At 38.1% G+C, this 27,953-nt stretch overlaps 1 protein-coding gene and 1 pseudogene across 1 annotated transcript in view; both read right to left on the reverse strand.

Annotated features, from left to right (window-relative positions):
* The window catches only part of GPATCH1 (G-patch domain containing 1), a 77,821-nt gene that overhangs the window by 14,505 nt on the left and 35,363 nt on the right, over positions 1-27,953 (reverse strand). The window contains exons 10-18 of the mRNA XM_077132241.1: positions 26,982-27,186; positions 24,829-25,125; positions 23,678-23,856; positions 23,264-23,391; positions 22,456-22,592; positions 21,960-22,126; positions 13,276-13,495; positions 11,827-11,934; positions 4,412-4,509 (exon numbers count right to left, since the gene is read on the reverse strand). Coding sequence (XP_076988356.1) covers positions 4,412-4,509; positions 11,827-11,934; positions 13,276-13,495; positions 21,960-22,126; positions 22,456-22,592; positions 23,264-23,391; positions 23,678-23,856; positions 24,829-25,125; positions 26,982-27,186 — 1,539 coding nt within the window. The remainder of the gene's footprint in view (positions 1-4,411; positions 4,510-11,826; positions 11,935-13,275; positions 13,496-21,959; positions 22,127-22,455; positions 22,593-23,263; positions 23,392-23,677; positions 23,857-24,828; positions 25,126-26,981; positions 27,187-27,953) is intronic.
* Positions 1,308-3,070, reverse strand: LOC143659361 (ribosome biogenesis protein SLX9 homolog pseudogene; annotated as a pseudogene).

Below are 27,953 nucleotides of genomic sequence, written 5' to 3' on the forward strand. Positions count from 1 at the left end.
CTTGGGTTGTTTCTACCTCTTGGCAATTGTGAATAGTGCCACCATGAACACTGGTGTGCAAATATCTTGTTTAAGTTCTTGCTTTCTATTCTTTTGAGGACTGCCAGGTCATATGGTAACTCTATCCTTAACTTTCTGAGGAACTGCCAAACTGTCTTCCACAGTAGCTGTGCCATTTTATATTTCTACCAGCAATAACTGAGTGTTTCTATTTCCCACGTCCTCTCAGCACTTGTTATTTTCCATTTTTTTAATAACAACCATTCTAGTGGGTATGAAATGGCATCTGGTGGTTTTGATCTGCATTTCCCTTATAGCTAATGAGGTTGAGTATCTTTTCATGTGCCCACTGGTTACCTGAATATCCTCTTCGGAGGAATATCTATTCAAACCCTTGGCCCATTTTTTAATTGGGTTGTTTGTCTTTTTGTTGTTGAGTTGTAGGTGACAATTGCTTGACATTAAGTACATTGGTAATATTGTACAACTTTCACCAGGATCAATTTTCAAACTATCTTCATCATCAGAAACTGAAAACCACTCTCCCTCCACCCATAACTGGTAGCCACTGTTTCACTTTCTGTCTTGATGAATTGACTGATTCTATTTCATTAAGAGAAATAATATATTTCCCTTTTGTGACTTATTTCACTCCACATGCGGTCTTCAAGTTTCATCCATGTTGTCACATAGACCAGCACTGTACTTCTTTTCACGGCTGAGTAATATTCCATTATATGGATACACCACATGTTGTTGAGCCATTCTTTGGTTGATGGCCACTTGGGTTTCTTCCACCTTTTGGTTATTGTAACTAATCCTGCAATGAACGTTGATGTACAAATACTTGCTCAAATCCCTGCTTTCAATTCCTAAGAGTGGGATTGCCAGGTCATTTGCTTAATTTTCTGAGGAGCTGCCAAACTGTTTTCCATAGTGGTTGCACCATTTTACATTCTCACCCACAACATATGAGGGCTTCTATTTCTCCACATCCCCACCAACATTTGCTATTTTTTTATTTCATTTTTTTAATAGCCATCTTGGTAGATGTGAAGTGGTATCTTAGGTTTAATTTGCATTTTTCTAATGGCTAAAAAAAAAAAGCATCTTTTCATATACTCATTGGCTTTTTAAATATCTTCTCTGGAGAAATGTCTATTCAAATCATCGGCCAATTTTTAAATCAGGTTGTTTGTCTTTTTGTTTCTGAGTTTTATTCCTAAAATAAATTATATATATATCTATGTATGTATATATATATATACATATTCTGGATATTAAACCCTTGTTCTAGTTTGCTAGCTGTCAGAATGTGATATACCAAAACTGGAATGGTTTTTAAAAAGAGGAATTTAATAAGTTGCAAGTTTACAGTTCTAAGGCTGTGAAAATGTCCAAATTAAAGCAAGGCTATAGAAATGTCCAATCTAAGGCATCCAGGGAAAGATATCTTGGTTCAAGAAGACCAAAGAAGTCAAGGTTTCTCTCTCAACAGAAAGGGCACATGGCAAACATGGTGACATCTGCTAGCTTTCTCTCCAGGTTTCTTGTTTCATGAAGCTCCCCCTGGGGTGTATTCCTTCTTCATCTCCAAAGGTCTTTGGCTGCATGGGCTCTGTGGCTCTCACAGATCTTGTGGCTCTAAAATGTTTCCTCTTTTAAAGGATTCCAGTAAACTAATCAAGACCCACCTGGAATGGGTATAGTCATATTTCCCTCTAATCAAAGGTTAATACCCACAATTCAGTGCAATACATCTCCGTGGAGATAATCTAATCAATTTTCAGCCTGAAGTGCTGGATAGGGATTAAAAGAAAGGAGCCTCCACAAAATGTATCAGGATTAAAATATGGCTTTTCTAGGGCACATAATCCTTTCAAGCTAGCACACCCTTATTGGACATACAGTTTTAAAATATTTTCTCTCATTCTGTAGGTCATCTTTTTACTTTCTTGATAACGTTCCTTGATGCACAATAGTAGATTTTTTATTTGTTTGAAGACCAATTTATTTATTTTTTTCTTTCACTGCTTGTGCTTTAGGTGTAAAATCTAAAAGCCATTGCCTAATATAGGTCCTGAAGATAATTTCCCTATGTTTTCATGTCAAAGTTTTATAGTATCCACTCTTATATTTAGGTCATTGGTGCATCTTGAATTAATTTTTATATCTGGTGAGAGGTAGGGCCCACATTCATTTTTTTGTCTGTGGGTTTCCAATTCTCCCAGCACCATTCTTTCCCCATTGAATGAACTTGGCGCCCCTGTCAAAAATCAACCGGCCACAGATGTATGGATTGATCTCTGGACTCTCAGTTAGATTCCACTGGTCTAAATGTCCATCCCTATGCCAGGCCCACACTATTTTTATTATTGTAGCTTTGTAGTTAAGTTTTGAAGTCAGGAAGTGTTAGTCCTCCAACTTTTTTCTTTTCCTTAAAGATTGTTTTGGCTATTCTGGGGCTCACATGATTCTATATGAATTGGAGGATCAGTATTTCCTTTTAGGAGCTGCAGCCTCTGGGCCACACTCATCCAACGGAGTTCCACAGGCCTGGGCTGGCTGGTCCCCCTGCTGGTGGGCTGTGGCCTGAGGCGTCTCCAACTGCAGCAGCTCAGGAAGGGCCTCCATCAACAGGTGCAGATCCCCTACAACTGCCATGGCCCTCAACCTCCATTCCTCCTTGTGCTTCTGCTTGGCCAGCTTTATGGCTTTTATTTTCTGCAGCCACCTCCTGCGCCTCTGCATCAGCTTTTCCTTTTTGGACAAAATGGTCTTTGCCTGCACACCTCTCCTGACAGAGGCCACACTCCTCTCCTTGAGGTCCAGCCTCTGCACCAAGGCATGGGTATCCATCTTGGTTCTGGTGAAGTTGTTGGCGCTTGTGAACACCCATTCCTTTCCCCAAGCAATGCCGTCACGGTCTGCATGGGGGGCGCTGCTAGGGCTGGGGGCATAGGCCTGGGCTCGGCCTCCCCCTTGGGACTCACGACATCCTGGTCCACGTGCGACTGCAGCCCACACACTTTCCCCATTTCTGCAAGCAGAGACCCAAGGCATGGCAGAGCACAAGCAGAAGGGCCCCCTGGAAGCTGATCTTTCCCTCTCAAGGGCCCCAGAAACCTCCAACTGAGGTTTTAATTAACAAATCTGGAGTGCTGAATACAAGCTCTAAGCACAGATAAACCCAGAGAAGACAGGAAAGTAACCCTGAGGTCTCTGTCTTCCTGCAGAGAAGAACAGGGGCAGATGAAGGAAAACAAACAAACAAAAACAGAGGCTTCTGGAGTTGGCCAAGCTCAGAACACTGGAAAAGGGCTGTGCCCCTTTATAGAGCTGGGTATCAACTCCCGCACCTGACTTGTGACCCTTGGAGGCTGGGGGTTTGCTCTGAAAAAGGATTTTAGTTTAGCTTTTTTTCCTCCCCTTCCAACTCCTATTTTGTTACTGCAATCTTTTAACTGTTTTCTGAAGCTTTGAGAAAGATGTTTCTGCCAGTTCTTTGCTGGTTGTTCAAATCTTCTGAGGGGAAATGGAGCCCTGAAGCTTTACACTCCACCACCTTGATTGGGGCAGGGTTGAAAATAAATGCACTATTTTTTAACTCTTTTTGTTTGTTTGTTTGGGAAGAGTTCACTTTTAATCAGCAATAAAATAAAATGGTATAACCTGAACCTGGAAAAACTACAACTCATGCTTTTTTCATTCCTGGGATTAGCAACTGGCCCTGGGATCATTAGTTAACCACTCCTTTTTGATAGCCTCACAATCTCTCATGAGAAGATTCAAATAAACCAACGTAGCCAAAAAGCCAACAATATAAACCACCATACAGTCTGGTTGATTTCTTAGAAACAGAATTAGCTGCTTCATGGATTTTGCCACAACATAAACAAAATTATTTTCAAAAGCACACATAAGTACAGAGATAAGTGATGTCAACAGAAAAGCAGGCATTATTCCTTCCATTCAAGTTTCCTTTACTTCAAAGGGTAACCTACAGACTAAAATCTCTTTTTGCAATAAAGACAAAACAGTTGAGAAATGTTCAAAATAATATCCTCCTTTAATATTGAAAGAATAGTCAGTAAATATGTTTTAAGTATTTAATGCGCAACCATTACCCTAAGATACTGAAATGCCCCCTTTCCTGCTTTTCACAAATAAAAAACTAAAATTAAAAAAAAAAAAACTGAACAAATTAAAATATTCTGCTCTGAAAGGAAAATAAAATTATAGAAAAGCTAAGGGTTGGCACTGAATGTCAACATCTGTTAAAGAGCAGAAACCTGTGTTCACCTTCCCCTGGCCATAGGATACTCTAACTGGCTTTGTATTATTACTGGAAGACAGAAGTAGGCACATCAGACCCCAGATACCGATTGTATGATGCCCAGAAGCTACTCACCTTCTCTTTCTTTTGTTTGTGATCTTTCTTGGTCTTGTGTTTTTCTTTGTTCTTCTTATGCTTCTCCTTTTGAGGTGTCTCAGGTTTCTGACGAGCATCTGAAACAGAAATGTAATAAACTCATGAACTAAAGAGGAAAAATAAAAGCTAAATTTTAAAAAAAAGGAAGTTGCTTAATTACTGAACTAGGAATACGATCTCGACGGAATAGTTAACATTGAAACAGAACTCCTGCTCTACGATTTGCTTCAGCCTCATTAGGAAATGAATGGATCATAATGTGCACTGCATTATAGCTCTATATTTAAAAAGCTGCCAGAAAGCAAGATAGTACTGTGAGAAGCTCTAGGGTTCCATCCCACCATAGCAACACTGAAAAACCCAGCAGAAACTAGCAAATTCAACTTTCTCAGGGCTATGGAAAATAGATATAGGATTGCAGTAACTGGATAAAAACGAAATCAAGAAAAAGGCAGCTTAAAAGTAGAAAGTACGGTGGGCAATGGTGGAGCAGTGGCAGAGTTCTTGCCTGCCATGCCAGAGACCCAAGTTCAATTCCCAGTGCCTGCCCATGTGAAAAAAAAGAGTAGAAAGTAAGTCTGTGACACCCTTCTTGGCCTTTCCCCCCCTGTACCCCCAGCTTAGGTAGTACTAACTCTCCCTCCCAGTGGTCCTTAATTCCAGAGGGAGCACAGTAACCCATTCTGTGTATACTGGGGTGCATGTGTGTCTATGCCAATTCATCAGGTGGTAACATGAAGGACTGATCCAGGATGCTCATCTCGGTCTTGCCAGTCCCAGAAATTGCTTTGGATATAGAAGCAGCTGTTAGGGCTGCTAAAATACTTAAGAAATCAATCAAACCACAGCTGCCTGGGGCAAGGGATTACTGGATAAAAACCTGCAAATTTCCTGGGGAAAATTGGGAGCATTCAGAGTATCTGCGTATATGAGGGAACTGAGGGAACTGATAAAACCATGAGTGCATGCCTAGGACAAATGCATGCTCAGAAAAGACCTGGGAGAACTCTATGCTTTTGCTCCAGGCTGTTCTTTAGGCTCCTTCTGAAGGCTGGTTAAGTGCTGCAGGAGAGCACCCACACAGAGCCAATGTGCAAAGACTGGGAAAGGTGTTTTCTTTCCTTTTTTGTTTTTCTTTTTTGTCTCATGGTTGTTGTTAGCTCCTGGCATTCAAGGAAATCTCTGTCCTAACACTAGCTGACTACAAGCTTAAGGAACAGAGACTTTAATAACTGCATACATCAAAGGATACAGTCTTTGCATAGTTTTGGAAAATCATTAAATAAATAGACTATGGTATACTCAAATAGTCGGTACCTACTGAATTGCCATTCATCTGAGCCAAGTGGATTAAAACAGTAGAAAACAGACTGGCTCCTAGTAGAAAGCTGGCAGCTCAGAGTCCACAGTGACCTGCCCAGGCCCACGGCCAATCTTAGCCTGTTGTCAACAGAATTTTGCTCCCACATTGTCTCTTAAAGATTGAGCCAGATATCTTGAAATCATTTCAGGCGTGTGAGAGTGAGTAGGAGAAGAGAGGGATGAGTGGAAGATATTTAAGACATTTAATTTGCTTAATTCATGTTTAAAATTGGAGCACAATTTGTACCGTTTCAGATATGTACTTCAGACAAAAATGTGGTCACTCGACCTTCCTGGCAACGTGGAACAGAAATCCTAAAATAAGCTGGGACTCAGCACCAAGGGAATGAGAAAACCTTCTTGACCGAAAGGGGGAAGAGAGAAACGAGACAAAATAAAGTGTCAGTGGCTGAGAGATTCCAAACAGAGTCGAGAGGTTATCCTGAATGTTATTCTTACGCATTAAATAGTTATCATCTTTTTAATTAAGATGTAACAGAGAGGCTGGAAGGAACTGCCTGAAAATGCAGAGCTGTGTTCCAGTAGCCATGTTTCTTGATAATGATTATATAATGATATAGCTTTCGCAATGTGACTGCGATTGTGAAAACCTTGTGTCTGATGCTTCTTTTATCTACCTTATGGACAGATGAGTAAAACATATGGATTAAAAATAAATAAATAATAGGGGGGACAAATGTTAAAAAAATTTAGTAGATTGAAATGCTAGTGATCAATGAAAGGGAGGGGTAAGAGGTATGGTGTGTATGAATTTTTTTCCTATTTTCTTTTTATTTCTTTTTCTGAATCGATGTAAACGTTCTAAGAAATGATTATGACGATGCCTATACAACTATGTGATAAAAAAAGTTCATATTGTATGTTGATTGGTTTTATCAATAAAAATTTTTAAAAATAAATGAAAAAACTAAATGATACATTCTTTTAGTTAAAAAAAATCTTGAGAAAAAAAAATGTGGTCACTCGAAATGGAATTAAAAGGGATTTGGGCATTCTATCATTAAATATTTGCCTGATTGAGTGTAAAGAAAAAAAACAGACTATGGTACCCTTCAACAATAAGGGGGAAAAAACCAGCAAACCATGGGAAAGAGCAAGAATCTGATTTCCAGGGTTAACACATTAAATGGATTTCAACAACAACAGCAACAAAATCACAAAACATACAAAGAAATATGAACAGGTTCCGGGTCAAGATGGCGGCTTAACAATGTGCGCATTTTAGTTCGTCCTCCAGAACAACTACTAAATAACCAGAAACAGTAGAGAACAGCTCCCAGAGCCACGATAGTGACCAGACACACAGCGTACCCCAGTCTGGACCAGCTGGACCGGATGCGAGCACCCCCCAGAACCGTGAGTTCCCAAAGCTGTGGTGGCCAGCACCCCTCCCCCACAGGCTGCTTCCCAGAGGGGAAAGGAAAGGACTTTACCAGCAGCAGGGACTGGGCACAATCAAACGCCAATTGTGGAACTAATTAACAAATTCTGACTACTAAAAATAGGCTCCCAGCTTAGGTGAACCTGATCAAAGTGGAGGTTGCTCATTTTTGCCCCAGCACCAAGGGGGTAGGACTGACAGAAAAAGGGTAAAAAAAAAAAAGAAGGAAACAGAGGTTTTTGTGGCTGTATATCTACAAAGGCTTGACTGCCTCTGGATACAGCGGCAGAACTTTTCAGGCTGCAACTGCCCCAGACATAGGCAGAAGTGAGCTCTTTTGGGGGCTTATCTGGAGCTTGTGCCTTCCCCAGGGGAGGGGTGAAACCCCACCCAGGTGGAATCCCTTCATCAAGGAATTCAGACACCAGGGCTTGGTAATTTGAAGCCATTAAAACCAGCCTACAACCTCTCCTCTGTCTCCACCACGCCTCCAGCAGGGAGGTCTGCCAAAGTTAAAGGTACCACATCATCTTATGCTGGTGGGACCTGCAGTCAGACAAGCACCACATACTGGGCAAGATAAGAAAAACAGAGTCCAGAGACTTCACAGGAAAGTCTTTCAACCTGCTGGGTCTCACCCTCAGGGAAAACCGACTCAGGTGACTCTTTCCTCCTGATAGGAGGACAGTTTGGTCTGGGAAAACCTGGCTGGGGGATAGAATATCTAAGTAGACCCTCCTAAGTGTGTGTGGGGGAAAGGCACCACAAAAGCAGGGCAAGAAACAAGAAAACAAGAACTGAAAAATTCTCCTCTGTTAAACAAAACTTAAGCTAAAGGTCCAGATAAAGCTGAACGGAATGTCAAAGAGCAGATAGACAACAAATTCATCCAGCAAGAAAACCCTAGATAAAAGAAGTGAAAGCAATCTCCAGAATAAACTAATTAAGGTAATTAAATGCCTAGATGCCTGCAAAAAATAACAAATCACACTAAGAAAATAGAAGATATGGCCCAGTCAAAGGAACAAACCAACAATTCAAATGACATACAGGAGTTGAAACAATTCAGAATGTACGAACAGACATGGAAAACCTCATCAAAAACCAAATGAATGAATTGAGGGAGGATATAAAGAAGGCAAGGAAAGAACAAAAAGAAGAAACTGAAAGTCTGAAAAAACAAATCACAGAACTTATGGGAATGAAAGACACAATAGAAGAGATTAAAAAAACAATGGGAACCTACAATGGTAGATTTCGAGAGACAGAACATAGGATTTCCGAACTGGAGGACGGAACATCTGAAATCTGACAAAAAACAGAAACTATAGGGAAAAAAATGGAAAAATATGAGTAGGGACTCAGCGAATTGAAAGACAATATGAAGCACATGAATATACGTGTTGTGGGTGTCCCAGAAGGAGAAGAGAAGGGAAAAGGAGGAGAAAAACTAATGGAGGAAATTATCACTGAAAATTTCCCAACTCTTATGAAAGACTTAAAATTACAGATCCAAGAAGTGCAGCATACCCCAAAGAGAATAGATCCAAATAGGCATACTCCAAGACATTTAATAATCAGAATGTCAGAGGTCAAAGAGAAAGAGAGGATCTTGAAAGCAGCAAGAGAAAAGCAATCCATCACATACAAGGGAAGCCCAATAAGACTATGCGCAGATCTCTCAGCAGAAATCATGGAGGCGAGAAGACAGTGGGATAATATATTTAAATTACTAAAAGAGAAAAACTGCCAACCAAGAATTCTATATCCAGCAAAATTGTCCTTCAAAAATGAGAGAAATTAAAACATTTTCAGACAAAAAATCACTGAGAGAATTTGTGACCAAGAGACCAGCTCTGCAATAAATACTAAAGGGAACACTAGAGACAGATAGGAAGACAGAAGAGAGTGTTGTGGAGAAGAGTGTAGAAAGGAAGACTATGAATAAAGGTAAAAAGAAGGAAAATTAGATATGACATATAAAATCCAGAAGGCAAAATAGTAGAAGAAAGTACTACCCATGCAGTAATAACACTGAATGTTAATGGATTAAACTCTCCAATCAAAAGACATAGTCTGGCAGAATGGATTAAAAAACAGGAACCATCTAAATGCTGTCTCTACTCAAAGGACACGAGGCCAAGGACACAAATGGACATTTACACACCAATGTTTATAGCAGCATTATTAAAAATTACCAAGAGATGGAAACAGCCAAAATGTCCATCAACAGAGAGTTGGCTAAACAAACTGTGACATTTACATAAGATGGAATATTATGCAGCTGTAAGACAGAATAAAGTTATGAAGTATTTAACAACATGAATGGACCTTAAGGACATTATGCTGAGTGTGATTAGCCAGAAACAAAAGGGCAAATACTGTATGGTCTCACTGATATGAACTGACATTAGTAAATAAACTTGGAATATTTCCTTGGTAACAGAGACCATCAGGAGATAGAAATAGGGTAAGATATTGGGTAATTGGAGCTGAAGGGATACAGATTGTGCAACAGGACTGAATATAAAAATTCAGAAATGAACAGCACAATACTACCTAACTGTAATACAATTATGTTAAAACACTAAATGAAGCTGAAAGTGAGAATGATAGAGGGAAGAGGGCTGGGGCATAAATGAAATCACAAAGAAAGATAGACAATAAAGATTGAGATGGTGTGATCTAGGAATGCCTAGAGTGTATAATGATAGTGACTAAATGTACAAATTAAAAAAATGTTTTTGCATGAGGAAGAACAAAAGAATGTCATTACTGCAGTGTGCTGAAAATAGATGGTACTTAATATTTAAAAATTTCAACTAATGTGTGAGACTAAAGCAAAAAATGTTTATTTGGTACAAATCTATACTTTGACTAGTGCATCTCCTAATATAACTTATGTAGATAGTTGATTGAACACCTGACGTGCATGGAACTTTGTACAGGACATGAGATTTTGTTGGTTTGTCCCCGTGATGCCCTGATGAATCCCAGAGTGATTTGATCAGTGAGTGGCAAAGTATTTGCAAAGTCCCCTTAGGGGAATGGTGAGAACGGGGAAAAACTCAACTTCCCCAAGTTGAATTCTTGATATTCTCACAAGCAGTGTGGACAACCAAAGCTATAGGCTGAGCCCCCAGTCTTGGGGTTTGTTCATATGAAACTTAACCCCACAGGGGATAGGTCAAGCCTACTTAAAATTAAGCCTAAGAGTCACCCCCAAGAGAACCTCTTTTGTTGCTCAGATGTGGCCTCTCTCTCCAGCCAACACAGCAAGCAGACTCACCACCCTCCCCCTGTCTATGTGGGACATGACTACCAGGGGTGTGGATCTTCCTGGCAGCGTGGGACAGAAATTCCAGAATGAGCTGAGATTCAGCATCAAGGGATTGAGAAAAACCCTAGAATGAGCTGAGACCCAGCATCAAGGGATTGAGAAAACCTTCTCAACCAAAAGGGGAAGAGTGAAATGAGACAAAGTGTCAATGGCTGAGAGATTCCAAACAGAGTCGAGAGGTTATCCTGGAGGTTATTCTTATGCATTAAGTAGATATCAGCTTGTTATCCAAGATATAAGGGAGAGGCTGGAGGGAACTGCCTGAAAATGTAGAGCTGTGTTCCAGTAGCCATGTTTCTTGATGATGATTGTATGATGATATAGCTTTCACAATGTGACTGTGTGATTGTGAAAACCTTGTGTCTGATGCTCCTTTTATCTACCTTGTCAACAGATGAGAGGAACATATGGAATAAAAATAAATAATAGGGGGAACAAATGTTAAAATAGATTTAGTTTGAAATGCTAGTGATCAATGAAAGGGATCAGTAAGGGGTATGGCCTGTAAAATTTTTTTTTTTCTGTTTGTTATATTTTTCTGTTGTCTTTTTATTTCTTTTTCCGAATTGATGCTAATGTTCTGGGAAATGATCATGATGATGAATGTGCAACTATGTGATGATATTGTGAATTGCTGAGTGTATGTGTTGGGAATATTTGTTTCCTGTAATTTTTTTAATTAATAAAAAATTAAAACAAAAGAAATATGAAGAACTAGCCCATTCAAGGAACAACATAAAGCAGCAGACACTACAATGAGGAATTTCAGGCATTGGGCATCCAGTGAAAGACTAAAACAGCTGCCAGAAACCTCAACATATGACCTGTATAACTTAACCAGTATTATCACATAACTTTATGTGCCAGATGAAGTCAGGTGAAGATAAAGTCAGACCAAAATGCTCACAAGACTTTCTTATTTAACATCCTCAGGTAAACTCAGGGATGGACCACAGTCTGAACCTCAACTATGCTTTGACTACATTGTTTAACCTCTCCAATTCTAAGTTTCCCCATCTGTAAAATGGGGATAATAAGAACCCCTATGCCTTTTAGGGATACTAGAAGGATTAGATGGGATCATGCACATGAACCCCATAGTCTGGAATAATGGTATGCAGTTTTTCAAAACATTGCCCCTTTTACTCTTCTCTGCTTTTTATCATCTCTTTGGAAGAAGGTCAACAAAATTTTGATAGCATGGGCCAGATAAATAAATCATAATTCTATTATCCATTTTATCATTTCCTATAATGCCCACATATAAATTTTGATATGGTCTCAACTCACTGAGGCAGAAGACAGGAGGCAGCCGTGGGCCGAACTCTTCTCTTTCATCTACCTGCATCTTCTGTATTGGGAAGGAAGGTGCAGGCTCCAGGGGTGTTGGCTCCTTAGCTGAAAAACACCAGAGTATTAATTTCATTTATTTGTTAAATGTTAATGTATTTGAGTCTGTAATTAATGTCTGTTACCACCAAATAACGCATACTTTTGTCACGATACACCTAACTAGCTTGTACCTGGTGGTAAGGACTCAGCAGGGAACACAGCAAACCCCATTTTCTGCTCTCTGGAAGGAATCAGATACACATGGGCACTTGTGAGCCAAAATACAGGGGTGGCAAGTATGCCTATGAGTACACACTTTAGGAGACCCAAAGTCAAAACACAGCCTGGAGGAAGGGCCATCTGAGAAGAAATAAAATCTTACAAATAGGAATGTATGACCATGTCCCACTTCAAAAAACTGAGACTAATTTCACTCAAAATAAATTTTCATGCTCATATTAATAACCTCATTTTTAACAGATTACTTACTATATTTTCAGAGTAGAAAATAAATTTTAAAATGGGAAAAGTCTGGAAAACTATGCATCAAAGTGTTAATGGTGGTTATCTCTGGAAAGCAGGATTACAAGTGACTTAAGATTTCTATACTACAATATATTTTAACTTTTTAAATACAAGTATATATGACTTTTGTAATAAGAAAGTAAGCTTTTCTTTTTCTTACCAAAGAAACAAATAGAAAAGGGCTGACATTTGCAATCACTTAAGAACAAATAAAATGTTATATGTCTATTAGCTTTTTGGTTAAAGGCCCTGAAAAATTAATACTCAAATCCACAATAGATTGTCAGGAGCAGGAAAAATATGTTAAGAGATGGGGAAATTTTATCTACCCACCCAGGTACCTGAAAACTCTTCCATGACCACAAGTCCCAGACAGCTTCCTTTCTTGTGCCCAAAACTACTAGCTGGGGCATCAAGAACAAGCAGGAGCAACTACGCCTCAGACAAGTGTCAGCTGTGTAGTTAACAAGAGCTACTGCACACCAAGCAACTCCTATCTGATGGCTGATCCAGAATATACAATTTGCTCTACAGAGAGGAAAACTGGAAGCGGCCCTGTATATTTTCATGATGAAATGTTTTCCAATAATCCTGGTAACTTATCATCCACCAGTCTTTTTTTTTTTCAAAGAAACTTATTCTTTCTGAAGTCTTCTCAACTAGGGTTGACAAAATCAACTCCACAGTTGGCCTAAAAATATACTTGAGATTTATATCAGATTGAAAAAAAAAAAGAACTCTGCTCCAATCCAAAGCAATCTATAAAAAGATTAAACACCAGCAACTGCTAATTGCCCTGGTTTAAGATTACATGCTGAGGAAAGAGGCAGTTTCTCTGGAGATATCATCCTTTAGATTCCGAAGTCTGAAATACTGACATACTGTGTGACATAGCTGATGTTTCCACCAACTCAATCTCTTGGGAACTCTTGAAGCTGGCCTCCCCGGTGCCCGCTGTATCATCCTCACTGTCGCCTTGCTCATCCTCAGAGGACGAGGACTTTTCATCTGAGGAGCTGGCAAATATGGCCTTAAATAAGTCCATGGATGGGCGGCTAAGACCTTCTCCCTCAGTCTGTGAATCCGCACCTTTGTTTATCATCTGTGTTAACAGTGAAATAAGGGTCAAGAATGAAGAAGCAAGGGTGACAAAAGCTAAACATTCTAGAATAACACATTATGTTTATGCTCACATACATGGGGATCTATACTCACACAGTGCCAAACTAAACAGCGATGACTCACACTTTTTTTCTGTGGTGTTTGTGAGTCAGCAACTGTGGAATGTGCCAATAGGTAAAAGCAGCTGAAATCTTCATTAAAAAGGGCTCTCGTAGAGATTAGTCATTGATCAGGATTGCAAGGGGCCCAGAAAATGTAGTTTGGATGGTACAGTGCCTATGTCCTACTTTCAAGAGTGAAATGAGATTCCTAAAACACAAATTTCATTTTTTGATCACTACCAGTATTTTCTATGCACTCTGCTAACAATCCTACCTTGTAACAGCAATCAACATCTACCTAAGCCTTCAGAGATTTGATTTCAAAAATAATGAAGACAGTCTAGTATGGGACAATACTGAAAGGAAACTGGGCTCTTCTCAGAATAGAAAGGAGGCAGGAGCACACTGAAAATATGGTCATGGGATTTCCTTTTGCAATTAGACATCACCTTCCTAAAATAAACCCAAGTTAAGGACATTCAAATTAATAAGATAAAGAGGCAGTAAACTTTGTATAAACTCAATCCAATAACCATGAAGCAAAGGTGAACAGCTCACCACCACTCAGGTCACTGAGGGTAATCGATTGGGCCAAGTGTAAACAGTAGCAATGCTGGAGAGCTGCAGGACCAGCCGACAGCAGAACCACTTCAGTTCTTCCATTTTCCTCTGGAGAACCACGTTAGAAAAAGCAAGACACTTTGTAAAAGCCGCATTCCTTCAGTGTGCCAACAGGTGGGTCTGGATTCTACAGTTCAATCCTTCTCACTCTTGGTGAGTCATCTGTCCACTGTAACACACCATCTCTAATTTGTGGAGCAGATTGGCAATATTCACATGAGGAAAACCAGTACAAGACAGTAGAGCTCATAGTTTTAAAATAAACTCTTTTCGTAGAAAAAAAGAGGAAAAAAAATCAGGAAAGTGCTCAGATGTTGTTTTTAAAATACCATTCCTCACTAAAAGAAAACAGGGCCAATTCCAGAGTTGGGCTGCGAAAGTAAGGCCCAGAACATCTTGGTGTACCCAAAGAAAGGACACAAAAACCAACTTGAAGGTGCTCCAAGTAGCCAAACCTGGGGCAATTTGAAAATTAAATATTTGATGAGTAACAGAGTATTTACATACCCAGCATTCCTAAATACTTACTAGAAATAATTAGGTTGAAATTAATAAAAAATTAATAAAAGTACTTATTACAAAGGGAAAAGAGTAACATTACAATGTAGAAGCCTGGCAGATTCCACCTTAATCAAATAATCAAAATGAATTTCATCGGTAATGGGACAGTCAACATCATGCACTACAGGAGAGGCTGCAATGGGAATGCAGCATCCTCACGGAGGCAATCTTGCCAAAGCTTTTTATAAGCCGAATCTAATTGTAAGGAAACTTAGGACATGTCCAAACTAAGGGTCATTTTACAAAATGACTGACCTACAATCTTCAAAATTATCACTCATGGAGGTCAAGAAAAGATGAAGGAGCTGCTCCAGACTGAAAGAAAAAGCCTAAAAAGATGTGACACTTGAATGGAATAAGTGATGTTAAACTACATTCTTTTTGCTATAAAGTCATTATTAGCACAATTGGTGGACCCTGAATGGGATGTGAAGATTAAATAGTAGTAATGTATCGATGTATCAATTATTTTGATGGTCATTTGGTTATATGCGAGAATGTCCTTCCATGAAGGAACTACACACTACATACAAGTATTAGTGGGTGATAGGGTATCTGAGTGGCAACTTAATCTCAAGTGACTCAGAAAAAATTTCTTTGAATTTTATTTATATTTTTAAGACTATTTTAAAATTAAAAAAAGTTTTTACAAGTCAGAAGAGGGCCTGAGAGTAAAGCATAGGAAATCATGGCAACAATTCCCAAGAAAAGTCATGAACCTGATGTATTTATAACAAACCACAGAAACCAATGCTACATGCATGGATCATATACTGAATGACAGCTGGCTAATCTGTTCTCACAGTCATTTCTGGGCTTTAAAAAAGAGGAATATAATACTAAATGTACAAGCAGAATTGCCGTAACTATGTGAGCTATTCAACTCTTAGACAGCTACAGGAGCTGAACTTAAAAAAAAATTTTTCCCAGAATATGACAGGAGCAGTATTGGAATTAAATAACAACAACAACTTATACCAAATGTACAAGGATCATATTTCCAAAGTTCCCTCAACCCTGTCCTCCATCTTAATTCTGCCAAAAAGTATGTACATGAACATTTGCATTGATTCAGAAGTTTTCAAAGAAAGAAATTACATAATCCAAAGAAGGAGAGAAACCTTCCCAAGGTCACATGGCTATTAAGTGAAAAATTAAGAACCAAGACTTTTTCCAGGCAAAAATATCCAAATATTATATAATGTAATTTTTGAGAAAATCTAAGAAGGTTTTCTAATCTAATGGCCACATAACAGCAAGAATCCCTGAATGAGGGAATGAGGGTTTCATACTATTTAAAAAATAGCAGGATAACCAATGGAGAAATTTCAAGTCTGAGGTGGCAGGGGTGGTAGCAGCAACTGCCAGGTAGGCACCTAAAATTCTGAAGGAGGGGAACCCTCCTCTTTGAACACAGAAGGCTGTGGTCCCAAGAGTCTGGAGCAAATCCCATTGCTCTTTTTTTCTTTCTTTCTGCCCTCCTGCCATTTGACCCCAGACACAGACATAGGAAGTACAAGGCAGAGCAAGGAATTCAAAGCCCCAGCTTCTAACTGGAGTACCATGGAAAGGGATCCAAAAAAACTAGAAAGTATCAGGAAAAATATGGAGAACTCAAGAGAATGACCCCATAGAGTTGTGTATAAACGTCTCAGCTCACCTCCGAACTGTGCATGCATGGATCTGACCCTAAACAGTAAAACAAAGGTTCCTCAAATAGAACTACAGTATTACTTACCACCAAGGTCCCAGACTGGCCACTGGGTGGTACATATATGGAAATGATTTGAACAGCATTATAAAAGACTCCAAAAACTAAACTAATGTTAAAATCACAGCCTACAAATGTCATTACTGCAGGGTGTTGAAAATAGATGGCAATTAATATTTTAAAATTTTAACTTATGTGTGGGACTAAAGCAAAAAATATTTATTAGGTATAAAATTTATATTTTGATTAGTGCATTTCCTAATATAACTTATGCAGACACCTTAATTGAACACCATAAGTACATGGAACCTTGAGTAGGAGATGAGATTTTGGTGTTTGTCTAGAGTGATGCCCCGATAAATCCCAGAGTGATTTGAACAGTGAGTAAAAGAGTATTTGCAAAGTTCCCTTCAGGGAATGGTGAGAAAGGGGGAAAATTCAACTTCCCCAAAGTGAATTCTTAATATGTTCACAAGCAGTGGGGACAACCAAATCTATAGGCTGAGCCCCCAATCTTGGTGTTTGTTCATACGAAACTTAACCCCACAAAGGATAGGACAAGCCTACTTAAAATTAGGCCTAAGAGTCACCCCCAAGAGACCCTCTTTTGTTGCTCAGATGTGGCCTCTCTCTCCAGCCAACACAACAAGCAAACTCACCACCCTCCCCCTGTCTACATGGGACATGACTCCTAGGGGAGTGGACCTTCCTGGCAACATGGGACAGAAATCCTAGAATGAGCTGGGACTCAGCATCAAGGGATTGAGAAAATCTTCTTGATCAAAAGGGAGAAGAGTGAAATGAGACAAAAGAAAGTGTCAATGGCTAAAAGATTCCAAACAGAGTCAAGAGGTTATTCTGGAGGTTATTCTTATGTATTAAATAGATACCACCTTCTTAGTCAAGATGTAGTGGAGAGGCGGGAGGGAACTGCCTGAAAATGTGGAGCTGTGTTCTAGTAGCCATGTTTCTTGAAGATGATTTGTATAACGATATAGCTTCCACAATGTGACTGTGTGATTGTGAAAACCTTGTGTCTGATGCTCCTTTTATCTACCTTATCAACAATGAGTAAAACATATGGAATAAAGATGAATAGTAGGGGGAACAAATGTTAAAATAAATTTAGATTGAAATGCTGGTGATTGGTGAGGGGGAAGGGTTGGGGGTATGGTATCTATGATTTTTTTTGTTTTTTTTTTTATTTCTTTTTCTGAATAGATGCAAATGTTCCAAGAAATGATCATGATGATGAATATGCACCTGTATGATGATATTGTGAATTACTGATTATATATGTAGAACGGAATGATCAAATGTTATGAATGTTCATGCATCTATGTGATGATGTTAAGAATTACTGATTGCATATGTAGAATGGAATGATTTCTAAATGTTGTGTTAATTTCTTTTTATTCCTTAATTAATAAAAAAAATGTTATGAATGTTTGCATTTGGTGTTTTTTGGTATTTTTTTAAAATTAAAAATAAATAAATAAATTTAGATTGAAATGCTCGTGATCAATGAAAGGGAAGAGTAAGGGGTGTGGTATGTATGACATTTTTTCTGTTTTCTTTTTATTTCTTTTTCTGAATTGATGTAAATGTTCCAAGAAATGATCATGATGATGAATATGCAACTATGTGATGATATTGTGAATTACTGATTATATATGTAGAACAGAAGGATCAAAAGTTAAGAATGTTTCCGTTTGTTTGGTGTTTTTTGGTATTTAAAAAAAAATAAAAAATAAAAAGCCTGAAATATGTTCTACAACTAATTGTGGTGCTGTGCTTTGAAATTTATCGCTTCCTTGTATATATGTTATTTTTCACTAAAAAGAAAAAAAAAGTCAATTGTGAGAATAAAAAAATATTTAAGCCTTCAAGCCTCCTATATTCTGGAGCAGCTAGAAGGAAAAATCTGAGGGGAATCATATGGTAGCCCATGACAAACTCCGGGATCTGTCCTGCAACTACTTGCTGAAGAGCTTTTGAAAACTATTGCTTTTTTATTTCTTTGCTTTGTATATATGTTATACCATACAATAAAAGAGTTAAAAAAAAAAAAAAAAGAATGAAAATCCAACATTTAGCAAGAGATTATATTACCAAACAATATTTAAGTCAAAGAATCCCTTGCTCCGAAGTAGGTTTGCTTCTTAAGATAAGCCACTAATAAACTTGATTATTAAAAAAAAAAAAAAAAAATTCATTGGATGGGCTCAATACAATGGAGATGAGAGAAAAAAAGTTAGTGAATATGAAGACAGTCATTAGAAATTATCCAATTTGAACAATACAGAGAAGAAAAAGCTTCAAAAAAAATGAACAAAGGCTCAGGGAACTGTAGGGCAATATCAAAAGTCTTAACATTTATGTCATCAGTGTTCCAGGAGAGAAGTGAGAGTATAGTGAAGAATTAATGGTTGAAAATGCCCCAAATTTAAAGAAAGATAAATTTATGGATTCAAGAAGTTGAACAAAACCCAAACAAAAGAAATGCAAATAAGTTTACCCCCTAGACATACCATAATCAAACAGCTGAAAACCGAAGACAAACTGAAAATCCGAAAGCAGCCCAAGGAAAAAAATCACCTCTTTAGAAATTCGGAAACAATAATTTGAGTGACTGCAGATTTCTCATTAGAAACCATGGAGGCCAAAAGGAAGAGGCATAACATTTTTAAAGAGCCGAAGGAAAAGAACTCAGAATTCATACCCAGCAAAAATATCCTTTGGGGTTGAAGATTAAATTACAGGACATCTTCAGATGAAGGAAAATTAAGATAATTAGTCACTGACACTGCTTTTTAAAAAATGCTAAAAGAGATTCTTACACAGAAGGAAATGATAGAAGAGAGAAACTTTGAACTTCAGGAATGAAAAAAGAGAAATAGAAAGGGTAAATATCTGGATGAATTTAATAGACTATTGTTCTCCCTATCGGTTCTTTAAAATATGTATAATGATTGAAAACAAAAATTATAACATTATTTGGTGGAATTTTTAGTGCATATATACATTAGACAACATAAAGGGGAGGAGTAAAGGGACCTATATAGTGGTAAGATTTCTACATTTTGTTCAAAGTGAAAAATATTAATTCTAAGTAGACTGTGAAACGATAATATGCCTGTTGTAATTGCTAGAGAAATCACCAGAAAAATATACAAAAGATAGAGTAAAGAAATAACAGTAGCTAAACTAAAATGGAATACTGAAAAAATATTCAAAATAAGGCAGAAAAGGGGAGACAGAAGAAGAAATAGAGGGAACAAATAGAAAACAATAAAATTACAGATTGAAATTTAATTATATCAACAATTATAGGGCAGGCCATGGTGGCTCAGCAGGCAGAGTTCTCACCTGCCATGCCAGAATTCCAGGTGCCTGCCTATGCAAAAAAAAAAATTATATCAACTGCAAATAGTCAAATAAAAACATAAATTAAAAGATAAAGATTATCAGAATACATTTTTAAAAGTCCCAGTGACATGCTAAGAAACCTACTTTACATAACAAAACAGATAGGTTAAAAATGAAAAGATGGAAAAAGATATACAATGAAAACACTAAGCAAAAAATGCTGGGGGGGGGTTCCTCTTCAAATAAGTGGCCCAAAGTGATCGCTAAAAATGGATTACTATTCACTTGACTCAGAAAACCCTACAAAATCATGCAAATCAAGAGATTCAAATCTTCTTGTTCACTTTAAGAACACCCAAGAAACTGCTCAAGCCATCAAGGGTATGCATATTCGAAAAGCCACCAAGTATCTTAAAGATATCACCTTACAGAAGCAATCTGTTCCATTCCGTTGTTACAATGATGGTGTTGGTAGGTGTGCCCAGGCCAAAGAGTGGGGCTGGATGCAGGGTCGAGGACCCAAAAAGAGTGCTGAATTTTTGTTGCACGTGTTTACAAATGCAGACAGTAACGCTGAACTTAAGGGTTTAGATGTAGATTCTCTGGTCATTGAGCACACCCAGGTGAACCCCAAAGATGCGCTGCAGGACTTACAGAGCTCATGAGTGGATTAACCCACACGAGTCCCCTCGTCACACTGAGATGATCCTTACTGAGAAAGAGCAAATTGTTCCTAAATCAGAACAGGAGGTTGCATAGAAGAAAAAGATATCCCAGAAGAAACTGAAGAAACAAAAATCTGTGGCTCAGGAATAAATTTAGTTTAAAATAAATGCAAATGAAAGTTAAAAAAAAAAAGCTGGGGTGCTATATTAATATCAGAGACAGTGAACTCTGGAGAAAGGAAAATTACCAGGAATAAAGAAAGATATTACAAAATGATAAATGCAAGGGTTAGTTCACCAAAATGACATAATAATCCTAAATGTACATGCCCTAACAAGAGAACTACACAAAATACATGAAGCAAAAAGCACTTGGGAACACAATATGGCAGTTTCTTATAAAATTAAGCATATACTTATATATTACCCAGCAATATCACTCCTAACTATTTACCCTCAAATGAAAACTTATATTCAAGCAAAACCTGCACAGAAATGTGATAGCCAAAAGCTGGAAACAACCCAAATGTCCTTAAAAAGGTGAATAGGTTAAAAAAAAAACTGGTATTCCAATACAATGAAATACTATTCAGAAAAAAAAAAGGAATGAATATTGATAAATGCAATACTACTGATAAAACTCAAAAGGCATTATGCTAAGTGAAAAGAAGCCAGTCTGAAAAGCTACATATTTTATGATTTTATTTATATGACATTCTGGGAAAAAGTAGAGGGACAGAAGACAGATCACTGGTTGCCAAGAGTTCAGGGTGGAAACAGAGAATAACCATAAAGGACCACCATGAAGGGTTTTTTGGGGTGATGAACTTATTTTGCATATTAACTGTAGTAGCAATTATACAAATCTATGCAGGTATTAAAATTAATTGAAATGTACATCTAAAGAATACTAACTAAAATCAAACAAACAAGCAACAGATATTTTCTCTGCATTCTCCACAAAAGAGAACACTTACTTGGAAAATTTATTTTCCAATATGAATACAATGAAATTTGTTTCAATGGTTAATGCTAAGTGAAACCATTTGAGAGAAGTTTATGACATCTTCTCACATGATTAAAGCTATGACTGAAATCTTGGACTACAGAGCAGGAGTTGGCAGACTACAGGTTAGATCTGACCTGGTGCCTATTTTTGCAAATAAAATTTTATTGGAACACAGCTATACCCAACCCTGATATATCTTGATATGTATACAGCAGAGGTGAGTAATTGCAATAGAGACTGTATGGTCCATGAAACCTAAAATGTTTATTATCTGGCCCTTCACAGAAAAGGTTTGCTGACTCAAACCTTGATAAGTTTGCTATCAAGTAATGAGTGAAGACATCACTATAGAGAAAGGCAAAAGCCACAGTCAGCCTGGCAAAGAGCTCCTGGAAGCCCCCAAATACCTTATCTGAGGGTGATTCTATTACATGTTCCTCTTCTTTGCTTATTAGTGGACAGGACTCTTGTTTAGGTGCACCAACTTTTGATCTAGCCAAACTTAAAAATTCACTAATGGAATCCTCTTTCTTTTCTTGTTTAGATGTATCCCATCTGGAAGGTTTTCTTGATTCTGAAAGATAGGACACAGGCACAACATTAGATGTAGCAAGAAAAAACAGTATAGCCAAAAAGGCACATTCTTCATTCATAACCTACTGTGGGCCAGACATTGTGCAAGGGGTTGGTGATGCAGCAGATGCTGAGACAATGCCTCAATCCCAAAGAGCATACACCTGGAGCATTACAAAAGAAGCCAATTTACTAATCTGAGCAATTCTCCAAAGGAGGGAGGTGAATTCACACTATGGGTATCCTTAGATGACCTTTCACTTCTGTCTTCCCAGCAGGCTAAGGGTTGAGACTTTAGCCAACACATAGACCTGCAGGCGGCCTACTCACTGTCAAGACTTCGGTGCTGCTGTACTTTTTCACTTGATGTTTGAGTTGCAGGCAAGGAAGTTGTCTCTGGGAGTGTTAGAAAGTTGAAGACTGAGAATTTGTCACGTTTCACTCTTGGTAATCCAACTATAGTTGAACTGGGAGTTGAAAAGGAAAAAATATACAATTTTAATAATAGCTGCTAGAATAAAATCCACGTTCTATAAAGCTTTCCATATCATGTTTTTTACCAACTCTTCTACTTAGCTAAGAACATCCTTAAGGTGTTTTTGTCTCTCAAGGAAGGTCAAGAATTTACAAAGGCTGACTTCATTACTGTTTTCTTATTACAATAAGGGCTAGAATTTAACTTTGAAAATGAATTTCATTAAAGAAAATTTCCACTGCTGAAAATAAATTGAAAGTTTCTCACAATGTTTCTGATTCAATTGTATATGCTTTCTTGCAGTGTTTATGACCAAATAAGATGTTGCGCTTTTATAAAGATGTTAGAAAGTGAACTTATGCTTTTCTAAATTTAAACTGTATAAGCAACATTTAAAGGGTGGCAAATTAGACAGGCAGTAAGATTTGTAATTTGACAAATCTAAGTTCCATATCTTTAATATGTAATGAGGTTTGCTCTCTGGAGAGTTTTTTGTAATAAATTAATAGAAGTTAAAGTAAACCTATAAATTTTTCAACTCCAAGTATTTACACATAACTTCATCTAAAAAAAGGGAATTTATATGAGCATGTAAGGGGGAAAGTCAGCTTTAATATGGTGAACAGGGTTTGCTTTTGTATAAAGGAGATTTAGTCAACTTACTCCGGATAAGGGTCAGGGACATTAAACCTCTTACAGAGAAGCTTGTCAGGGTGCCACTCAAATGTGTCTCGGGTAAGCTTCCCAAACATCTTCATCTTCACAGCTGACTGCTTATCATTGACATCATTCTGGGAAAATAAAATCATTCAGTTTCATCAAGTGGTCACACAACCGACTTCACTATCTCTTCTGCTTAAAAATTCCCAAATAATCTAAAATTACAAAACAGCTAAGGCCATAACATTTTTTATAAAGTACTTGGTAGTTGCTAGAAGCTAAATCATAAAATTGTTCTTATGCAACTACACCATGCATATTTTAATATTTTCATTGAGGGATTTTATATAGTTGGTATTTGGCTATACAGTGTTTTAATTTTAAAATTCACCAGGCAGGGGCATGATGGTGGCGGACCTCTTGGTCTCGAGGAACTTCTACTTGGTCTGCATCATCTTCCTCCTTGGCATGAGTGAACCTGGAGGACAAGGTTGAATGGGAAGATGCATACAGCAGAGCTGCTCGAGAAAACTCATCCCGCTCACGGCCTCGCTCCCACTCAGTCATACTGGGATCCAGACAACTTTCTAGAGCATCTATGGTACAAAGAACAAGAACCTGTTTAATTTGTAGGAAAAGGGAGCTTTAAAGGGGAGCACCTGGTAGTCATCACTCCAACCTATCCTTGAATGCTGACCAGCTTTGCCTTGAAGGGCTCCAAGGGTGGTGGTAAGGAAGCACTTGGCAGGTAATGTCGTTCTCACCCTCAAAATGATGCTTTTATTTAATTCTGTCTATTGCTTATAACAGAGAAAAACATTTTGAGGATTAACAGTTAAATCTTCTGAAGCAAGTAACTTGTCATTACTCCCAGGCAGTGATAAGTTCATCCCAATTATATTTCTGTTTTTGCAGAAAAACACTTCTTTCCCTAATTTTATAAATAATTTAACAAATGAACATTAGGGCTATGGGTTAGTAAAGTACAGTAGATGGGTTTTACATTCCCCAAAGTTATGCCTTTGAAAAGCCACTCTAATTTGCTGACACCCTCTCACAAGGACTACTACAAATAACAGCAATCCCTCTACCCATCCTTGCCAATTCCCCTTTTCATCCTGGACGTATTTATATCATAGATCACAGAGTGATTTTTTCTTCCCATATAATGATTCAACTTTTTATAATCAGTTTATCTTTCTAAGTCATATTTGAAACTATGATTTAGGGCTGGACGGTTAGGATCCTAAGATAAAATGGGAGATGAGGTTGCTCTCTTGGTGTGAGATGTAAAACTTACAGAAGTCAAGCATTTGCAAACAGCCAATGGTCTGTAATTGAGCATTAGCCAATGCCAATTTAAACAGCTACCTTTGGGGCCTGAGATGTAGAGAAACAATTAATTGGCTAATTGTTCTTTCTTTCCAAGGTCAAATGCCTGGGCCTAAAACCTTTGCATTATGTGCAGCAGGACAAAGCAAACATACTAGCAAAGCAGGATACTAGGGCAAGACTAGCAGGAAGGCTACCCCTTGTTGAAATGTGAAAGGCTTCAGTTTAGCACTCACCTTTCTGTCCCTGTTTCATACTTGCTAAGAACTCTTCGTATCGTTTTTGCTTTTCTGGATCTTTTGAGAAAGGTTTGAACTTGCTGGTTCCTATGGTGGCTGTCCTGCCACCCAATGCCATGTGCCAAGAGCAGTGTCCAACATCTGAAGAGGAGGGCTGGGATCTGCAGTTCAGGGCATTCTGGGCCAGATTCCTGGCCTTGAGTTGAGCAGCTTTAAGGTCAGTTGCCTGTTTCATTTCTTTGATTCTCTCTTTATCTTTTTGGGACAGAAACTCTAAAACTGAAGTAGCTGAGCCTAAACAAAAGCAGTAATAAGAGATGAAAAGTATCTTTAGACAAGCTTTCTCTGTATTTACATTTTCAATATCACAAATTTATATAGGTAATGTATTTTCATGTTTAACGTTTCATTCATCTTCTTATTATCCCTGTGAACTGATGATAATAACCTAATGACAGTCCTATTTTACAGTTGGCAAAAGTGGACATTAATACATGGTTGTGTATAGGGCTGGTGAGTGGTCCTAGCATGAGGAACCTGACATCCCAGGACCCAGACTTCAGTCTGCAGTGGCCACCATTTCCAAGTCCTGTACAGCACATACCCTGTTCAGAGCACAGCTATCCATCAAGCGTTCACTCATACAATTGTTCATTAAGTGCCTATTCCGTGACAGCATTGGTTTAGGGTCTGGGAGGACAATGCAGATGAGGTCCCTGTTCTCACTAGTGAGGGATATGGACATTAAAAAAACACCAGAGCACTGCTATGAGAGGAGAGCTATAAAAAATATAAACTAGGGTGATGTGTGTGATTGATGGTGATGAGCCAGTGGGATGATAGTCGAGGATGGAAAGAGAAATAACTTCCTTACATTGTGGTCAGGGAAGGCATGGAAAGTCTCTCTGAAGAGGTAATATTTGAGATAACACCTAAATAATAAAAGAAGCCACATCTGTAAAAATCTAGGGGAAGAACAGAAGCAAAGAAAATAGCAAACATAAAGGCCGTGAGGAGGGATCATGCTTGGCAGGTTCAAGGGGCAGAAAAGAAAGTTGTGAGGCTGGACCATGGGGAATGAACTGGGGGAAAGGGGTACAAGATATGGCCTGAGAGGCAGGCAAGGACTGAATCTCATAGGGCCTTGTGGGGCTTTTACTTTAAGTGTAAGGGGTACTAGAGGGTTTTAAAGGGGGTAATGGTATAACTGCTTCAATTAGCTGCTGTCGAGGGGAATGGATTGCAGGAAAGAAGAGGAGGAAATAAAAGACCAATGAGGAGACTGCTGCAATTATGCAGGTGGGAGAGGATGGGGACTTGGATCAAAGTGGAAGCAGTGGAAATGCAGATGGGTGAATGGATTCCCCACATGTGCTGGAGTTAGAGCTGAAAGGACATGCTGGTAGACTGGGTATGGTGGGAGAAAGAAGGGAAAGAAAGGAGCTAAGAATTAGGACTCCTACATTCTGGTCTGAGCAGTGAGTCAACAGTGGTACCATTTACTCAGATAGGGAAGAGTCAGTTTAGGGACAGGAGCAAGGAACTTAAAGTTATTTTTTAATCAATCATATTTGAAATATGTATTAGGCTCCCAAATGGCAATGTTGCATAGTAAGAGCCCCTCAAAAGTCCAAGTCTACCTCTCAAACTGGGTCTTTTTGCAACAATCTTCAGGGGATTTTCTACATTTCACAAACTTTCAGATTTTTTCATTCCTTTTAGGCTCTCAGGAGAACTACAGTACTCTCTTCTCCTGAGGGGGGCAAAAAAAATAAAAATATATATATATAAAAAATGTATATATATATATATATATACATTTCCTGGCTGGGCAGAGAAAGTGAAGCTACAAACATCCCTGGTCTTAACCCCATTCCTGGTTAATTATGAAAATTCTGAAAACAATTGAGCTTAAGATATGGCTTGTGATTTTAATAGCACAATCCACACTGATGATAAAAAACAAGTATAAAGTAAAGGTTATATATATTATCATGAATGCAATTCATAGAAAAAATAACTTATTTCTACAATTTAGGAACACAAAGTCTTATAAAATAATTTTCAATGGGGAAAAAAAACCTTACATTTTGGTTTGGATAACTCATTTCTTTAAATATAATGACTTCACTCTGCTCCATGGCACCTACCTTGGATAGGCGTCTCGCCTAGCAGCAGCCCGCGCTTGGAGGCATTCAGTTGGTGCCTACTGTGTGCCTCTGAGTCATGCATTGCCTTCCCAGCTGACTCTGATAATACCTGGATTAAGTGGGAGTTGTCAGAGGTTGCAGCTACCACTGGCCTGAAATAATGCACTGGTCGATAGTGTCTTGGCAACTCAGGTGGTGGATAAATCTTAAAAAGCAAAAATCAGAAAAACTGGTTATGTAGAAAATGTTTTGGTAATAGACAATGATGAAGGTTACAAAATATGTCATTATAATTAATGTCACAGAATACTATATTTAAAAATGATTAAAATGACTTTTTATGTTATATGTATTTTACCATAATAAAAATTAATTTAAAAAAATGGTTGCAAGAAAATTATGCTTGAAGAACAAAGGAATGTCATTACTGCAAGGTGTTGAAAATAGATGGTAATTAATATTTTAAAATTTTAACTTATGTGTGAGACTAAAGCAAAAAATGTTTATTTGGTATAAAACTTATATTATGACTAGCGCAGTTTCTAATATAACTTATGTGGACAGCTTAATTGAACACCGTAAGTACATGAAATCTTGAGTAGGGCATAAGATTTTGTAGGTTTGTCCACAGTGATGCCCCAATAAATCCCAGAGTGATTTGAACAATGAGTAAAAAAGTATTTACAAAGTCCCCTTGGAGGAATGGTGAGAAAGAGGGAAAATTCAGCTTCCCCAAGTGGAGAATTCTTGATATTCTCACAAGCAGTGGGGACAACCAAATCTATAGGCTGAGCCCCCAATCTTGGGGTTTGTTCATATGAAACTTAACCCCACAAAGGATAGGACAAGCCTACTTAAAATTAGGCCTAAGAGTCACCCCCAAGAGACCCTCTTTTGTTGCTCAGATATAGCCTCTCTCTCCAGCCAACACAACAAGCAAACTCACCACCCTCCCCCTGTCCATGTGGGACA

This window comes from Tamandua tetradactyla, chromosome 16 (assembly GCF_023851605.1).
Source record: "Tamandua tetradactyla isolate mTamTet1 chromosome 16, mTamTet1.pri, whole genome shotgun sequence".
In the NCBI taxonomy this organism is placed as follows: domain Eukaryota; kingdom Metazoa; phylum Chordata; class Mammalia; order Pilosa; family Myrmecophagidae; genus Tamandua; species Tamandua tetradactyla.